Source organism: Glycine soja, chromosome 2 (assembly GCF_004193775.1).
Source record: "Glycine soja cultivar W05 chromosome 2, ASM419377v2, whole genome shotgun sequence".
NCBI classification, from domain to species: Eukaryota; Viridiplantae; Streptophyta; class Magnoliopsida; order Fabales; family Fabaceae; genus Glycine; species Glycine soja.
Genome location: NC_041003.1, coordinates 26,047,496 through 26,059,778, shown reverse-complemented (window position 1 = coordinate 26,059,778; position 12,283 = coordinate 26,047,496). Strand labels below are relative to the sequence as shown.

General features: G+C 37.9%; 1 protein-coding gene and 1 pseudogene across 1 annotated transcript; one reads left to right on the top strand and one right to left on the bottom strand.

Annotated features, from left to right (window-relative positions):
* Window positions 1–2,898: 2,898 nt before the first annotated feature.
* LOC114374084 lies at window positions 2,899–4,824 on the bottom strand. The gene is made up of 5 exons (XM_028331684.1): window positions 4,663–4,824; window positions 4,430–4,549; window positions 4,157–4,270; window positions 3,185–3,703; window positions 2,899–3,102 (listed from the first exon to the last, which is right to left on the bottom strand). Exons 1-5 carry the CDS (start codon window positions 4,822–4,824, stop codon window positions 2,974–2,976), a joined length of 1,044 nt encoding a protein of 347 aa, XP_028187485.1. The 3' UTR covers window positions 2,899–2,973.
* A 130-nt stretch (window positions 4,825–4,954) lies between these two features.
* LOC114374074 lies at window positions 4,955–5,850 on the top strand (annotated as a pseudogene).
* Window positions 5,851–12,283: the final 6,433 nt, after the last annotated feature.

Genomic DNA, 12,283 nt, shown 5'->3' with positions numbered 1-12,283 from the left:
TATGTATTTGATTTTTAAGACTTTACTTTGAAATTAAGTTTGACGTGTATATATTTGTTTCATTCAGGTGAATACGGATTAGTGGATGGATATAACGGACATGGGACATGTCATTGCAACAAGGTATAACGTAATCGTTGTATCCTTGTCTAAACAACAAAGCACGACATTCTTTCCTCTTAGAAGTCAACCATTGGCAAATTCTTCATTGCATCGTATAATTTGTATCAGTCATGTGTATGACAATCATTTTGTTGAGGTATAATGTAGATATGAAGTGTTTATTTTTATATTTATGCAATGAGTTTTGTAGGATTGAGTTAACACTTTTTTCGCATATACAACAGGTTTATTTAAAAGAACGTTGTCCCTTATCACCTGTAGCATTGTTATGGTCTAGCAATTGTCATCCACAGGCAAAGTCGTGGCCAAATCCAAATATTAGCAGAATGCAACATTACAAGAGCTTCGTGATGTTCAAGAGAGACTATGTTGACATAAATGATGATTGAACATGTAATTTATAATGACTGATCGCTTTGAATTGGATATTCACATTTATTTGTTATGTCCTCAACAAAATTATTACTTAATTCTAAAAAAGCATGTATGATATATTGTTGTCTAAGTTGACAACGCTCTGTGAAAAAACGTGTATGATAAATTGTTGTCTGCATTAACATAAAGAGCGTGAAAGGACCCTGCACAGCATGACTACACATGCAGATCTGATGCAAGCTAAAGCATGTCACGTCATTAGTGTAGTTGACAACACATACAGAAAGCATGTGCATGCGTATTTTTAATCTTTAAAAAATGCAGTACTGATATTAAAACCCATCTATATATATGACACAGCCTAACACTGTAAGAAAGCACAAGTTTCAGTCTCAACCCAACTCTTACAAAAAACTATTGCATTCTTGGGAGAGACAAGCAGTCAGACAGTTGTGAACTCCACATTAGGTTTTATTTTTCCAAATGGATCCATTGTTCACAACGACAGTGGTGTTTCCTTTCAAGCTTCCACTCCAGTTCACATTCGAGTACCTAACGGGTGTGATTTTCAAACGTTAAAAACCAGAATACACAATACCCTTAAGCTAACTGACAAGCAATTTTTGGATGAAATTTACTACCGGCAGTCTTTCACGTATGCAGGTAATCAATTTCGGTTTCAATGTATGCAACTAAAAGATGATGCTGATGTTAACACAATGTTAATGTGTAATCATGAATTTTCATTTTTTGGTCCGATTGAGTTATTATGTAGCATTGCTAGAATCCCAGATGGTATTTTAAACTTACTTGAAGCTACTATGACCCCTACTCATGATGCCCTGCTATATTACAATAGGAGGTGAAACATGTCACGCCAAAATGAGTTTGTTGGTTACTCGTTCACAGGAAAAAATCCCAAAAACTTTGACATTCCCACCGGATGTACCATGGATGAACTGAAGGATTTGATCAAACAAGTTGCGCCTCATGGGATTCCCCCTTATGGTATTGATGAAACACAAATGGTAAGGCGATTATTTTTTCGGAAACCAAGTCACCATGAGTATTCATAAAAAGTTATACAATTTGAAATAATTGAACTCAAAACCAACGACGACGTGATGAAGGTGGTGATTGAGTCTAACTACTGGAAAAATATTGGACCAATAGAAATTTTAGCTGTTTTTAGTAAACCTGTACCAGAAATGGAAGACGAGTTGTCTTGTCGCAAAATTAGCATGAGTTACTTATAGTATTTGATGCAAATTTAATTTCGTTCGACTATGTTGAAGTTAATGTACTGTTTGAATTCATGTATCACATAATCGTTTTTTTTTTCTGGAAATGGAAGACCCCTCGAGTCAAGATATGGAGGAATTTCAGTCAAAATACACATATGGAGGAATTTTTAATTTACTGTTTGAAATAAAGAAGTTGAAAAGGGTGTAGACATATGGAGGAATTTCAGTCAAAATACACATATGTAACGATAATAAATAGGCCCATCAAGTCAATCCAAAGCCCCCTATTTCTTACTTTGCTCAAAATAATCTAAATAACTTGCAATTACTAACCCACCACCACTTTCCAATCAAACCCTACAACACACCCCTTCTTGACTTTCAAACCCCCCACCCCATATTTATTCCTCCAACAACCTATTCCGTTAGAATAATCCAACACTTATTTCCTTCCCCTCTCTTCACCCTCCCATTAATTCACTGTTGGCAAATACAAAGTCACCAAGAAATTCCCCCTTTCTCTTTCCCTTGTCTTTTCTCTATACAAATCTGGATATATATAGAAACTGATCATAACTCACCTTATGCCCCTATACTTTGTGACTCTTCAAAGACCTAGCATCCATATTCCCATTGCGTTTAAAGAACCTCAACACTCATATGCACACAAATATTTATTTGGCTACTGATGCAAAAGTAAGTGTAAGCAAAAGCTAGCTATATACATATAGTGCTTCAAAAGGCTATATAAGAAGAAATATGTTGAAGCCCAAACAACAAAAAGCAACAAAAGGGTTTCTTCTCTGATTGTCTATTTCTCGAGGGGCCTATTTGTTTAATTTATTCTTTTCTACACCCTTTTCAACTTCTTTATTTCAATTATATTTAAAGTTATATTAAAAATTACTTTTTATTAGTTGGTAAATTAAGTTAACTACACCATTTATAATAATTTACATATTCTATAACTAAATTAACTAGACCATTTTAATAACACGTGTGTCACAAATGTAAAATATGAGATACGATTCTAGGTTTTTAGGCAAAGGGAATACACAATCAATGAAAATAAATAAAACTAACATTACTAATGGAAATAAATAAAACCAACATTACTAATGAAATGGGTTCATGTACAATATCTGTATATACATCAAATATCAATATAAAATATGTAAATAAACTAAGCCTAATCCGTGCGCCGCCTGCGTCGAGACCTAACATATACTAGCTAGTCTTGTGTGACACTCCTGGCCATCCTGAGACATTCTTCGATCACCTCATGTGTCGATGAGCCTGGTGTGACCACCCCTAGGCTCAAATGGCGCTCCAACCTCTCAGCAATCCCATGGCAAACTTTCTGTTAAATACAAAACAAACAGATTACACAAATTATTATGAAAATATTGATGTAAATGACGTAAATTATTAGTATTACTTACCACTGCATGTCTAGGCTCCTCAGCGAGCCTCGCAGATGTCGACGGTGCTCCTGGCTCCGACACGTGAGGGATATCTGTCTGTGGGGCCTGAGGGATGACTCGGGGCTGCGGAGGATCTGATGTGTGGCTTGGTGTCTTGAAAGGATGCGAGATGCGGAAGAACCAATCTATGTAGTCACTAGCACACTGACCTGGCACAGTGCACACCTCACCTACTGGAACGATATGATTCGAGTAGTGCATCCACCTGTCGTGTATATCATCATACATGAATCGACAACCAAAGCAAGAATGGTCTGTGTGTATCCAAACTGCCGCACGACCCTCTCTGGTTGGTAATAAACAGCAACAAGCCCCCAGCGCAGGAGACCGGAATAGCATGAAATCAAATGGAAGTCCTGGACCGGTCGGTGCTCCCCATACAGGATCCAACAGACATCTGGAATCCAGAGTCGGTCTAGGCGCTCCCTGTACGCCTGTGTACGTATGCTCTTCATGGTCTTCTTCGTCGCAATCCAGCTACATGCACGCGAGGAATCCTCGTCGTAGTCCTGATCAGCAGTGGACTCCGCGACTGAGGGAAAGTGCTCGTAAATCTAGCACTACAAAGGTAACATCAAAATGAGAAACATTAATAATGAAGGTCTAACAAAATTTAAAGTTGAACATTGTTGAACCTCAACGAATGAAAAACATGTTTGTTACCTGCAGCAGTGTGATGTAACCGCCAAGCTGTTAGCTGCTACTGATAGAGACATCGTTTAGCTGGTCATACATATGCACCAGAGCAGCCACTCCCCAGGCATACCTCCCGGTCTAACTGAGGTCACGAAGGGCCTCCAAATACACAACATGCACATTGGTTGCACTCTTCTTAGCAAACAGAGTGCAACCCAGAAGATGAAGAAGATATGCACGAGCCGAAGCTGTCCAATGACCTGCCTAGCATCAGCGCTCGTATATATCACGTACCAATTGCAGGCGTACGTACGGTCCACGACACTGCCCTGTCTCAGCCCTGGCAGCCTCTACAGAGACCATCAATAACTCCACCAGCATCTGAACCGCATCATCCACGTGCAAGGGCTGAAAGGCGTGCAAGTCGCCAACCACGGGCAGATGTAGAATCGAGGAGATGTCGTCCAGCGTGATCGTGAGCTCTCCCACAGGGAGATGGAAACTAGACGTCTCTCAGTGCCACCACTCGACAAACGAGGACAACAGTCCCCGATCGTCGGTGTCTACCGAACACACGATCAGAGGACTTAGTCCTGTCCTAGCAATTAGTCCCTCAATGGCAGGGACAGGCCTGCCTAAACTATGGACCTTCCTCCCATGAAAGGATAACTTCAACTCAGGACGCTCCTGAATTGAAGTATAAAGGAACACAAAATTCGTTAAAATCATCATTTAAAGGAAAACTAATTTCAATCATAAAGTATAATTAACAAGTAACTAAAAATAAATATTATAAATACCTCTCCCGTACATACACTGCAAGCAACGTGATCCGCATACTGGGTCAGCACGGATGGGTCACTTGGAGCACCCGGAAATCCCTCATGCTCATCCTCAGCAGCCTGCGCGCCTGTGTCTGCAGGAATGTCTGCCCCAGTGTCCTCTACATCAGCTGGTGCCATCGGGACCTCCGGAAATACGTCAACCTCTACATCGGGCGCAGGGACCACTGGCTTATTGTGTGCCGCAGTCTCTGCCAGTAATGTGACCTAAGGCACGACCTAATCCTCTGGTCCTAACCATGATCTGGAAATGAGTACCGCAAATTCCATCACTGATTTCATTCACTAAAATTTCATTGGTCTAACGCAAATTTCATTGACTCAAAGTCACGCAAGTTGTCAGGCTTTCATTGATTGTAGGGCTGTCATTCAGTCTATTATTTATTTGCAAAGTTGTCGGGATTACAATTATATACAGATTTAAAATGTATTTGTTAAAATTTGTTTAAGCTCATTAGAAGAATGTTTCGGCTCGGAAAGCCAAATTGTTGGCTTAAGCGAAGCAGAAGGAGAAAGATTCTCCTAGATCACAACATCAAAATGGTGAAGATCTGAGTTGTAACACTTGTTGGACTGATGCAGAATGTGATGATACTCAAGGTTCTATGGAAGGGGTTAAGGTTAAGCAAGAAACCAATTCAATTGGTGAGATTGTTAGGACCGATGAGAGTAATTTGGAGGAGGATGTTGCAGTTTCAAGAGATTATCAAGGTTCATCTGTTGAAGGAGAGAAAGACAATGAAGAGCTAGAAAGCAGATCACGTAGTTCCCAGATAGAGAAACTTCAAGAAGTTGTTTGTGTTGAACGAGGGGGAAGTAAAGAAGAAAGTCCTAACGTTGAAGCTGAAGATGTTAAAGAAATTCCACGCAATGTAAACAAAGAGCCTGCACAGGCTTCATAAATTGAAGCAAAATATGTGACATTGGATCATCCAAAGGTATCTAAGAAGGTATGGTTTAATTCATGTATTCAACAAATTTTGATCACTGGATCATCCTCTAATATTATTTACCTATAATTGAGGGTAATCAGATAAATACGAAGGCTTACTTACATGTGACTATAGCTTGTGAGCTTCTTTATACTGTTTTCAGGTATCAATAAATCTAACAAGGAATGCATTTCACATGGATAGGGATTTGTAACAGCTTTTGGGTACCCATGGTACCATGATAATATATATTTTGTTTGCTGTTTTTTTATATAAAAAATATCTATTTATCCACATTTCACTAAAAATGTTTTATGCATACATGTTTGTCCTAATCATGTTACTTTTGAACTTAATTTGCTGAGGTTGTCTGGACATTTGATACAGTTTTTCGATACAACATTCAGTTCTAAGTGGCAATTACATAAAAGACAATTACATATTTGCATTAAATCAAATTGAAACAATTGATATTCTCCAAAATGACACTATTTATCAAATATTTAGCATACACTCAGAGGTGATCCTAATAACCAAAATTCCTAATTTAAAAAAAAAACTCAGAATGTATCAAAATATTTGGCAATTTTTAAAATGAAGTTGTGAGTGTTACGAATCAAGTGATCCGTAACATGCTTACGGATCAAGTTGATCCGGAATATGCTTACGGATCAAGTGATCCGTAACTATGTTTGAGTAGTTTCCGGATCAACTTAATCCGTAACATGCTTACGGATCACTTGATCCGTAAACTACTCAAAGCTTCCCTACTCCGACAACAATGGCGGAAACATGGTTACAGCGCTTACCTCGACGGTGGACGGTGGCGTAGCTCTTCACGGAAACCTCCTCAATGCACCTCGCAACCTCTTCGCAGCAAGCTCCTCTTCACAGCAACAATGGTTCGTGGCTGAATACGAAAATGGTGAACTAGAGTTAGCAAGAGGGAGAGAGGTCGGAGAGGTCAGCAACAAAATACAAAAATGGCTGAGGTGAGGAAGAAGAAGAATGAAACGGTCTGAGGAAGAAGAAGAAGCTGTGTGAGGAAGAAGAAATTGAAACAGAGAGACAGAGTAGCGGGAGAGAGAGAGTCATGCGTTTTTTTTTTAAATTAAGCCTGGGGTATTACGGACTTTTCACCTCAAGTGCTGGGTGCACCAGCAAAAATGCTGGGTGCACCTAGCAGCACTCTTAAACTAATTATACAGTTGCAAAACCCAATTTCACAGCCCAAAATCTAAGTGCAGAGGCTCTAACTTCCAAGTCTAAATGACCCTAGAAACGGCAAAATTGGCCCACACTTATTTCTGACAAAAATTGTAGCTTTTTTCCTTGGCTTTCCATGGACTACTCATATGCTCCATTTGGAATTCTGTAGCGTCATATAGGTCCTGCACGAGGCAGGTAGGTCAAGTAAGCACAAAATCTGAAAATAAGCAACAATTATCAATTAAGCAACAATTATCAATTAAGCCCAATTATCTAAGACCAAAACTGAGTTAAGGTGAAAAAATAAGAGTCAAAGAAAGGTCAAATAAGCTAAGAAGAATAGGAAAATACTAAACTAAAAAAAGGTTCAATCATCCATGTTTAATCATTTTCCAATTGTTTAATTTCTATTAAATGTGATAACCACAAATCCAAAAACGCAGTCCCTGGAAGAGAACAATAATTTTATTACTAGAATGATACAGTGCACTCGGGCTAACCTATCAAGTTTTTGACACCATTGTCGGGGACTGTTGTCTCTTAGCTTGGTGCTTATTTGCATTTTTTAAATAAAGATTAAATAATTTTTCTCATCTTATTTCTTCTTTTATTTTATTTTCCTTTTTAAACAACACAGTTTTAACTTTTCTCATCTTATTTCTTCTCTTTTGTTGGAATCTCTTCCTTTCTATGCCCAAACTGCTATGACTTGGAGGACCAGTTAAAGGAGATCCTAAGATAGAAAAAAACAACCTTCCACAAAAGGAAGAACAAGCAAAGAAAAAGAGTAGTAGAACCTGTAGAAGAGACAACCGCCATGGTTGATGATTATAGAAATATACCCTTGAAGGAATATTTTGTGCCTATAGCATGCAAGTTTATGCAGCTCAAAATGCAAGAGTTGGAACTGTAACATTGTGATTTTCATAATACTTAATTAACTGTTTTAATTAAATTACAAAAGTAATTAAATTAAATTAAGTGTTTCTCATCTTATTTATAATGATTTTTTATTTATGATATCGAATTTAAATAATTTTTTTTTTAAAAATAATTATATTTTTTATTTGAGATTAATAAAATTAAATAACATTAATTAATTTTTTTATAAATGTATACTCATCTTATCTTTCAAAACATTTTTACTCAAGTCATATGACAATTAAGCTTACAATAGATTTTTTTTTTTTTTTGCTGAATAGCTTACAATAGATGTTACCTAACTAAAATTAATCTTGGTGCTGGCATGGGTACACTTCCCCCCGCCCCCAAGTATATATTAATCTTCATATAATATGCAATCAAGTATTATTATTTTTTTCCTCATAAATTTAAAAACTTGAATATAATATATATATATCTTATAAAAAGTGATGATCATCAACAAGTGATAGTCCTAGTCCTGTGGCACCTAAAAAAGCATGGAGATCCTCTCCTCCTTGTCCTACTCTCTCCTCTGCATTTTTCGCTTTCTCCTCGTAAAGCTTATCCTCCAAGCCAGAAAGTTCCAAAACCTCCCACCAGGTCCACCCTCTCTCGCCATAATCGGCAACCTCCACTGCGCCCCCTCCATCGCACCTTCAAAGCCCTCTCCAACAAGTACGGCCACGTCATCTCCCTATGGTTCAGCTCCCGCCTCGTCGTCGTCATCTCCTCCCAAACCCTATTCCAAGAATGCTTCACCAAAAATGACGTCGTCCTCGCCAACCGCCCTCGCTTCCTCTCCGGAAAACACATCTTCTACAACTACACAACCTTAGGGTCCTCCCCCTATGGCAAGCACTAGCGCGTGAGGGGGAGGAGGACGGAGGGTGGCGAAGGAGGAGGGAAAAGGGGAGGCTTCGAAGTAGCGGCGCGAAAAACTGCTCCAAAACCCGTGCCACCGCGATAGCGGCCGCTCCAAACGCGACACGAAACTGCTCTGCTACAGAGGTGCCCGTCGTGGATGGGGGCCGCTCCACCGCTATAGCGGCCACTGTTGACAACTATGCTTATGACCATCCATATGAAGGATTAGCTATGGCCTTTGAGAAGGTATTTGTTGAAATGAAAATGCTATACTTGGGAGGGTGAGCTCCATGCTAAAACTTCACCTCACTAAAGCAACCCAAGGTCTCGCTTAGTGAGGTATCTTTCCAAGTACCACTCTTAGGTTATGACTTTGAATGACGTGTCGAAGTGGTGAGAACTACTTCCCAAGATGTTTAGTGACTTTTCAATGTATGTGGGATGAATTGTTGTTAATGGTAAAACTTGGATACTCAAGACCAACAATGAGTGAGATGGTGGGTATGGATGTGTTGTACCAAAAACTCTCAAGTAATCTAAGTGTAGTTGTCGTTGTGAGTAGGCACGTAAGTTGGAAGTGCTTAGTGGGTCCTCAACCTAATGTTGGAGGTTATCAACGATGGCTAATGGGAATGAGCCTATAGATAGGGGTGGGTAAACGGGCCTAGGTCCATGGACTAGCCCGCGGGGTCCGCAGTCCGCGCGAGTTACTAACCAATTTTTTTAAATGGTCCATAGTTATGTCATATTTTTGGGCCCACCCCGATTAACCCGCAAACTATGCGGGTTTGGCCCACGAGATCCGCGGGTTGCCCGCAACCCGCATTATGTTTGATTTGTGTGATCCTGACCCAATTATATTAGGTTTGATTTTCTCTTTTTCACTTTAAACTTTTCTTTTAAAATAACAGATAAAGAAATATATTAGATAAGATAAAGATTTAAAGATAAAATAAAAGATTTAAATTAAAAGATGATAAAGATAAAAGATTTAAATTAAAAGATGATAACAGAAATAAAAAATTAAGATAAAAAAGATAAGTGATAACATGTTAAAAAATTTTCTTTTTGATATTTTCTCGATCTTTTTTTCTTTTTATCTATCCTTTTCATATTTGCAAGCCATAAATAATAAAAATATCAATTCTTATCATTTAAGTTAAAAATAATTGTTAAATAAATATTTTTAAAGATATTTCAATATATTTTTATTATAAAAAATAGCTCACAATCACATCATATTTAGCAGTTATTATTGTAGCAGGCTAAGAACACTTTTTTCTCCACCACGCAGTCACGCACGCGCACAAGTCATCCGACTCTTCCCCTTACAAGGAAAACAAAACGCGACTTACATTCGCGCAATCACGCGACACACCACAGCGGCACAGCCTCGGCCCACCACCGCACCACCACGCAAAGTACATCTCTTCTCTCTCTAGAATTTGTTTTTATCCTATTTTTGTTGGGACTGATTCATTGTTGTTGTACTCATAAATGTGGAGATGGAGAAGGCTCAAGCTACTTCAAATATGAAATCATTTGTTGTTGGAGATGTTTAAATTTCATATTTTAGATTTATTGCTTGGATTTTCTTTTGTAAAGACATTATTTATTTTATTGATGTAATTGACTAATTATTGAGATTTTATTTACATCTGTATTAAACTTAATTTGATTGTATTGTATTTTTATTAAAATTGAAATTATTTTAAAACTAGACCCGCAGACCGGCCCGTTTGACCCACAGGGTCCGCGGGATGGGGGTGCACTAATTTATTTGGTCCGTGTAAGAAGCGAGGCGGACTGGTCTGATTCGCTGCCAATGCGGGCTTATGCGGGCGAGCCTTACACGGGGTGGGCCGGCCCGCTTACCCACCCCTACCTATAGAATAGATGGTGGATGAATCCCTAAATAGGTTAAGGTCTTTGCAAGCCTTACCAACATAAGTCACTATCCATGCTCATCCATTTTTTATAGAACCACACTTCCTTCATAGGATTAATTTGAGTATCCCCAAATGCTTAAAGTGTTACTATGTTAAGGAATACACTTGGGCTAATCGCTCAAAAGGTAAAATCTCCATTGAATCAAGTCTGACTTTGGTGTCGATGATTGATGAACTAGTGATGATGATATTTGATGGATAAATCATGGTGGTGATGGTTGATTGATTGATGAGGATGATGGTGTATGATGATTGATGAACTGATGATTATGATATTCTTGTTATGTGGATTCTAAGATTTATGTTTTATGTACGATTTCTACATATTATGTTATATATTCGATGATGGTAGATGTTAGACAAATGGCCTCAATTATCTTAAGAAGGGGGGTTGAATTAAGATAACAAGAACTATTCCCCAATTTAAAATTCCGCTCTCTCTTTTTAGATTAACAATGCACCCTTAACATGAATTACTCAAAAGACAATTCATAATAAACTTCTTTAAAGGCAAAAGATAAATAGCAATAAATAAAAGAAGTTTAAGGGAAGAGAGAAATGCAAACTTCATTTATACTGGTTCGGTCACTTCCTGTGCCTACGTCCAGTCCTCAAGCAACCCACTTGAGATTTTCCACTCTTTGTAAAATCCTTTTACAAAGTCTGAATCACACAGGGACAACCCTTCCCTTGTGTTCAGGAATCCTTTACAACAAGAGACCCTCGGTCTCTTAACCCCTTTTCAGAAGTAAAAAGAAAAGAAGAAGAAATCTCTCTTGAAAGAGACAGATTGTACAATGAAGATCAATCACAATTCCTTATTTGAATATGCAAGTGTTTGACCAAGGAATTCTTTGAAAGGATACGACATTTCAATTTAGAAAAACTCTCTTAATCTTTTGAGAGGATAAAACTTTTTGGGCAATCAAAAACTCTCTCTTGATTCGTGTTTCCAAGTCACATATAAATAGAACTTTGATGGTCATTCATAAACCATTTGAATAGATGTGACTCTTGAAAGTTATTTTCTGAAAATCTCCTCTGGTAATCGATTACAATAATTGTGTAATCGATTACAGGTTTTAATATTTGAATTAAAACGTTTATTAACTGCTGGTAATCGATTACCAATATGGTGTAATCGATTACACAATCTAAAATTTGAATTCAAATATTTAGTAGCTGTTGTAAACCATTTTTGGCCACTGGTAATCGATTACATCCTCTGGTAATCGATTACCAAAGAGTAAATCTCTTGAAAAACACTTTTTAACTCAAATTACTTGGCCAAACCTTTGCTAAATCAATTAGGAATTCCCTTCCTAAAATACTAGTGATCATCTTGATGTTGTGGCTTGTATTCTTGAATCATTTGCATCAAATCATCATGATCATCATCAAAACATCAAAGTCATTTGCTTCTACAGTAGATCATGCTTTAATTGTTAAGTTTTATCTCATTTTAGTATGTGAGTTTTTTGTAAGTTTACTCTTCCATTGTTGTATGTGTGATTTGTGCCTATGATGATCATGTATCTGATGTATATGGGAAATAGATGGCTAGGAGGTGACCTCGTGTCTTTGGAGACTTCATGGATATGTATACCGAGATGTGAACATGTGTTTTTGTCTATGGTTCCTTTATTAGCAACTGATATAGTGTTGATTGGCTCAGAGTCTAGAAAGCTTACCTTTATGGAG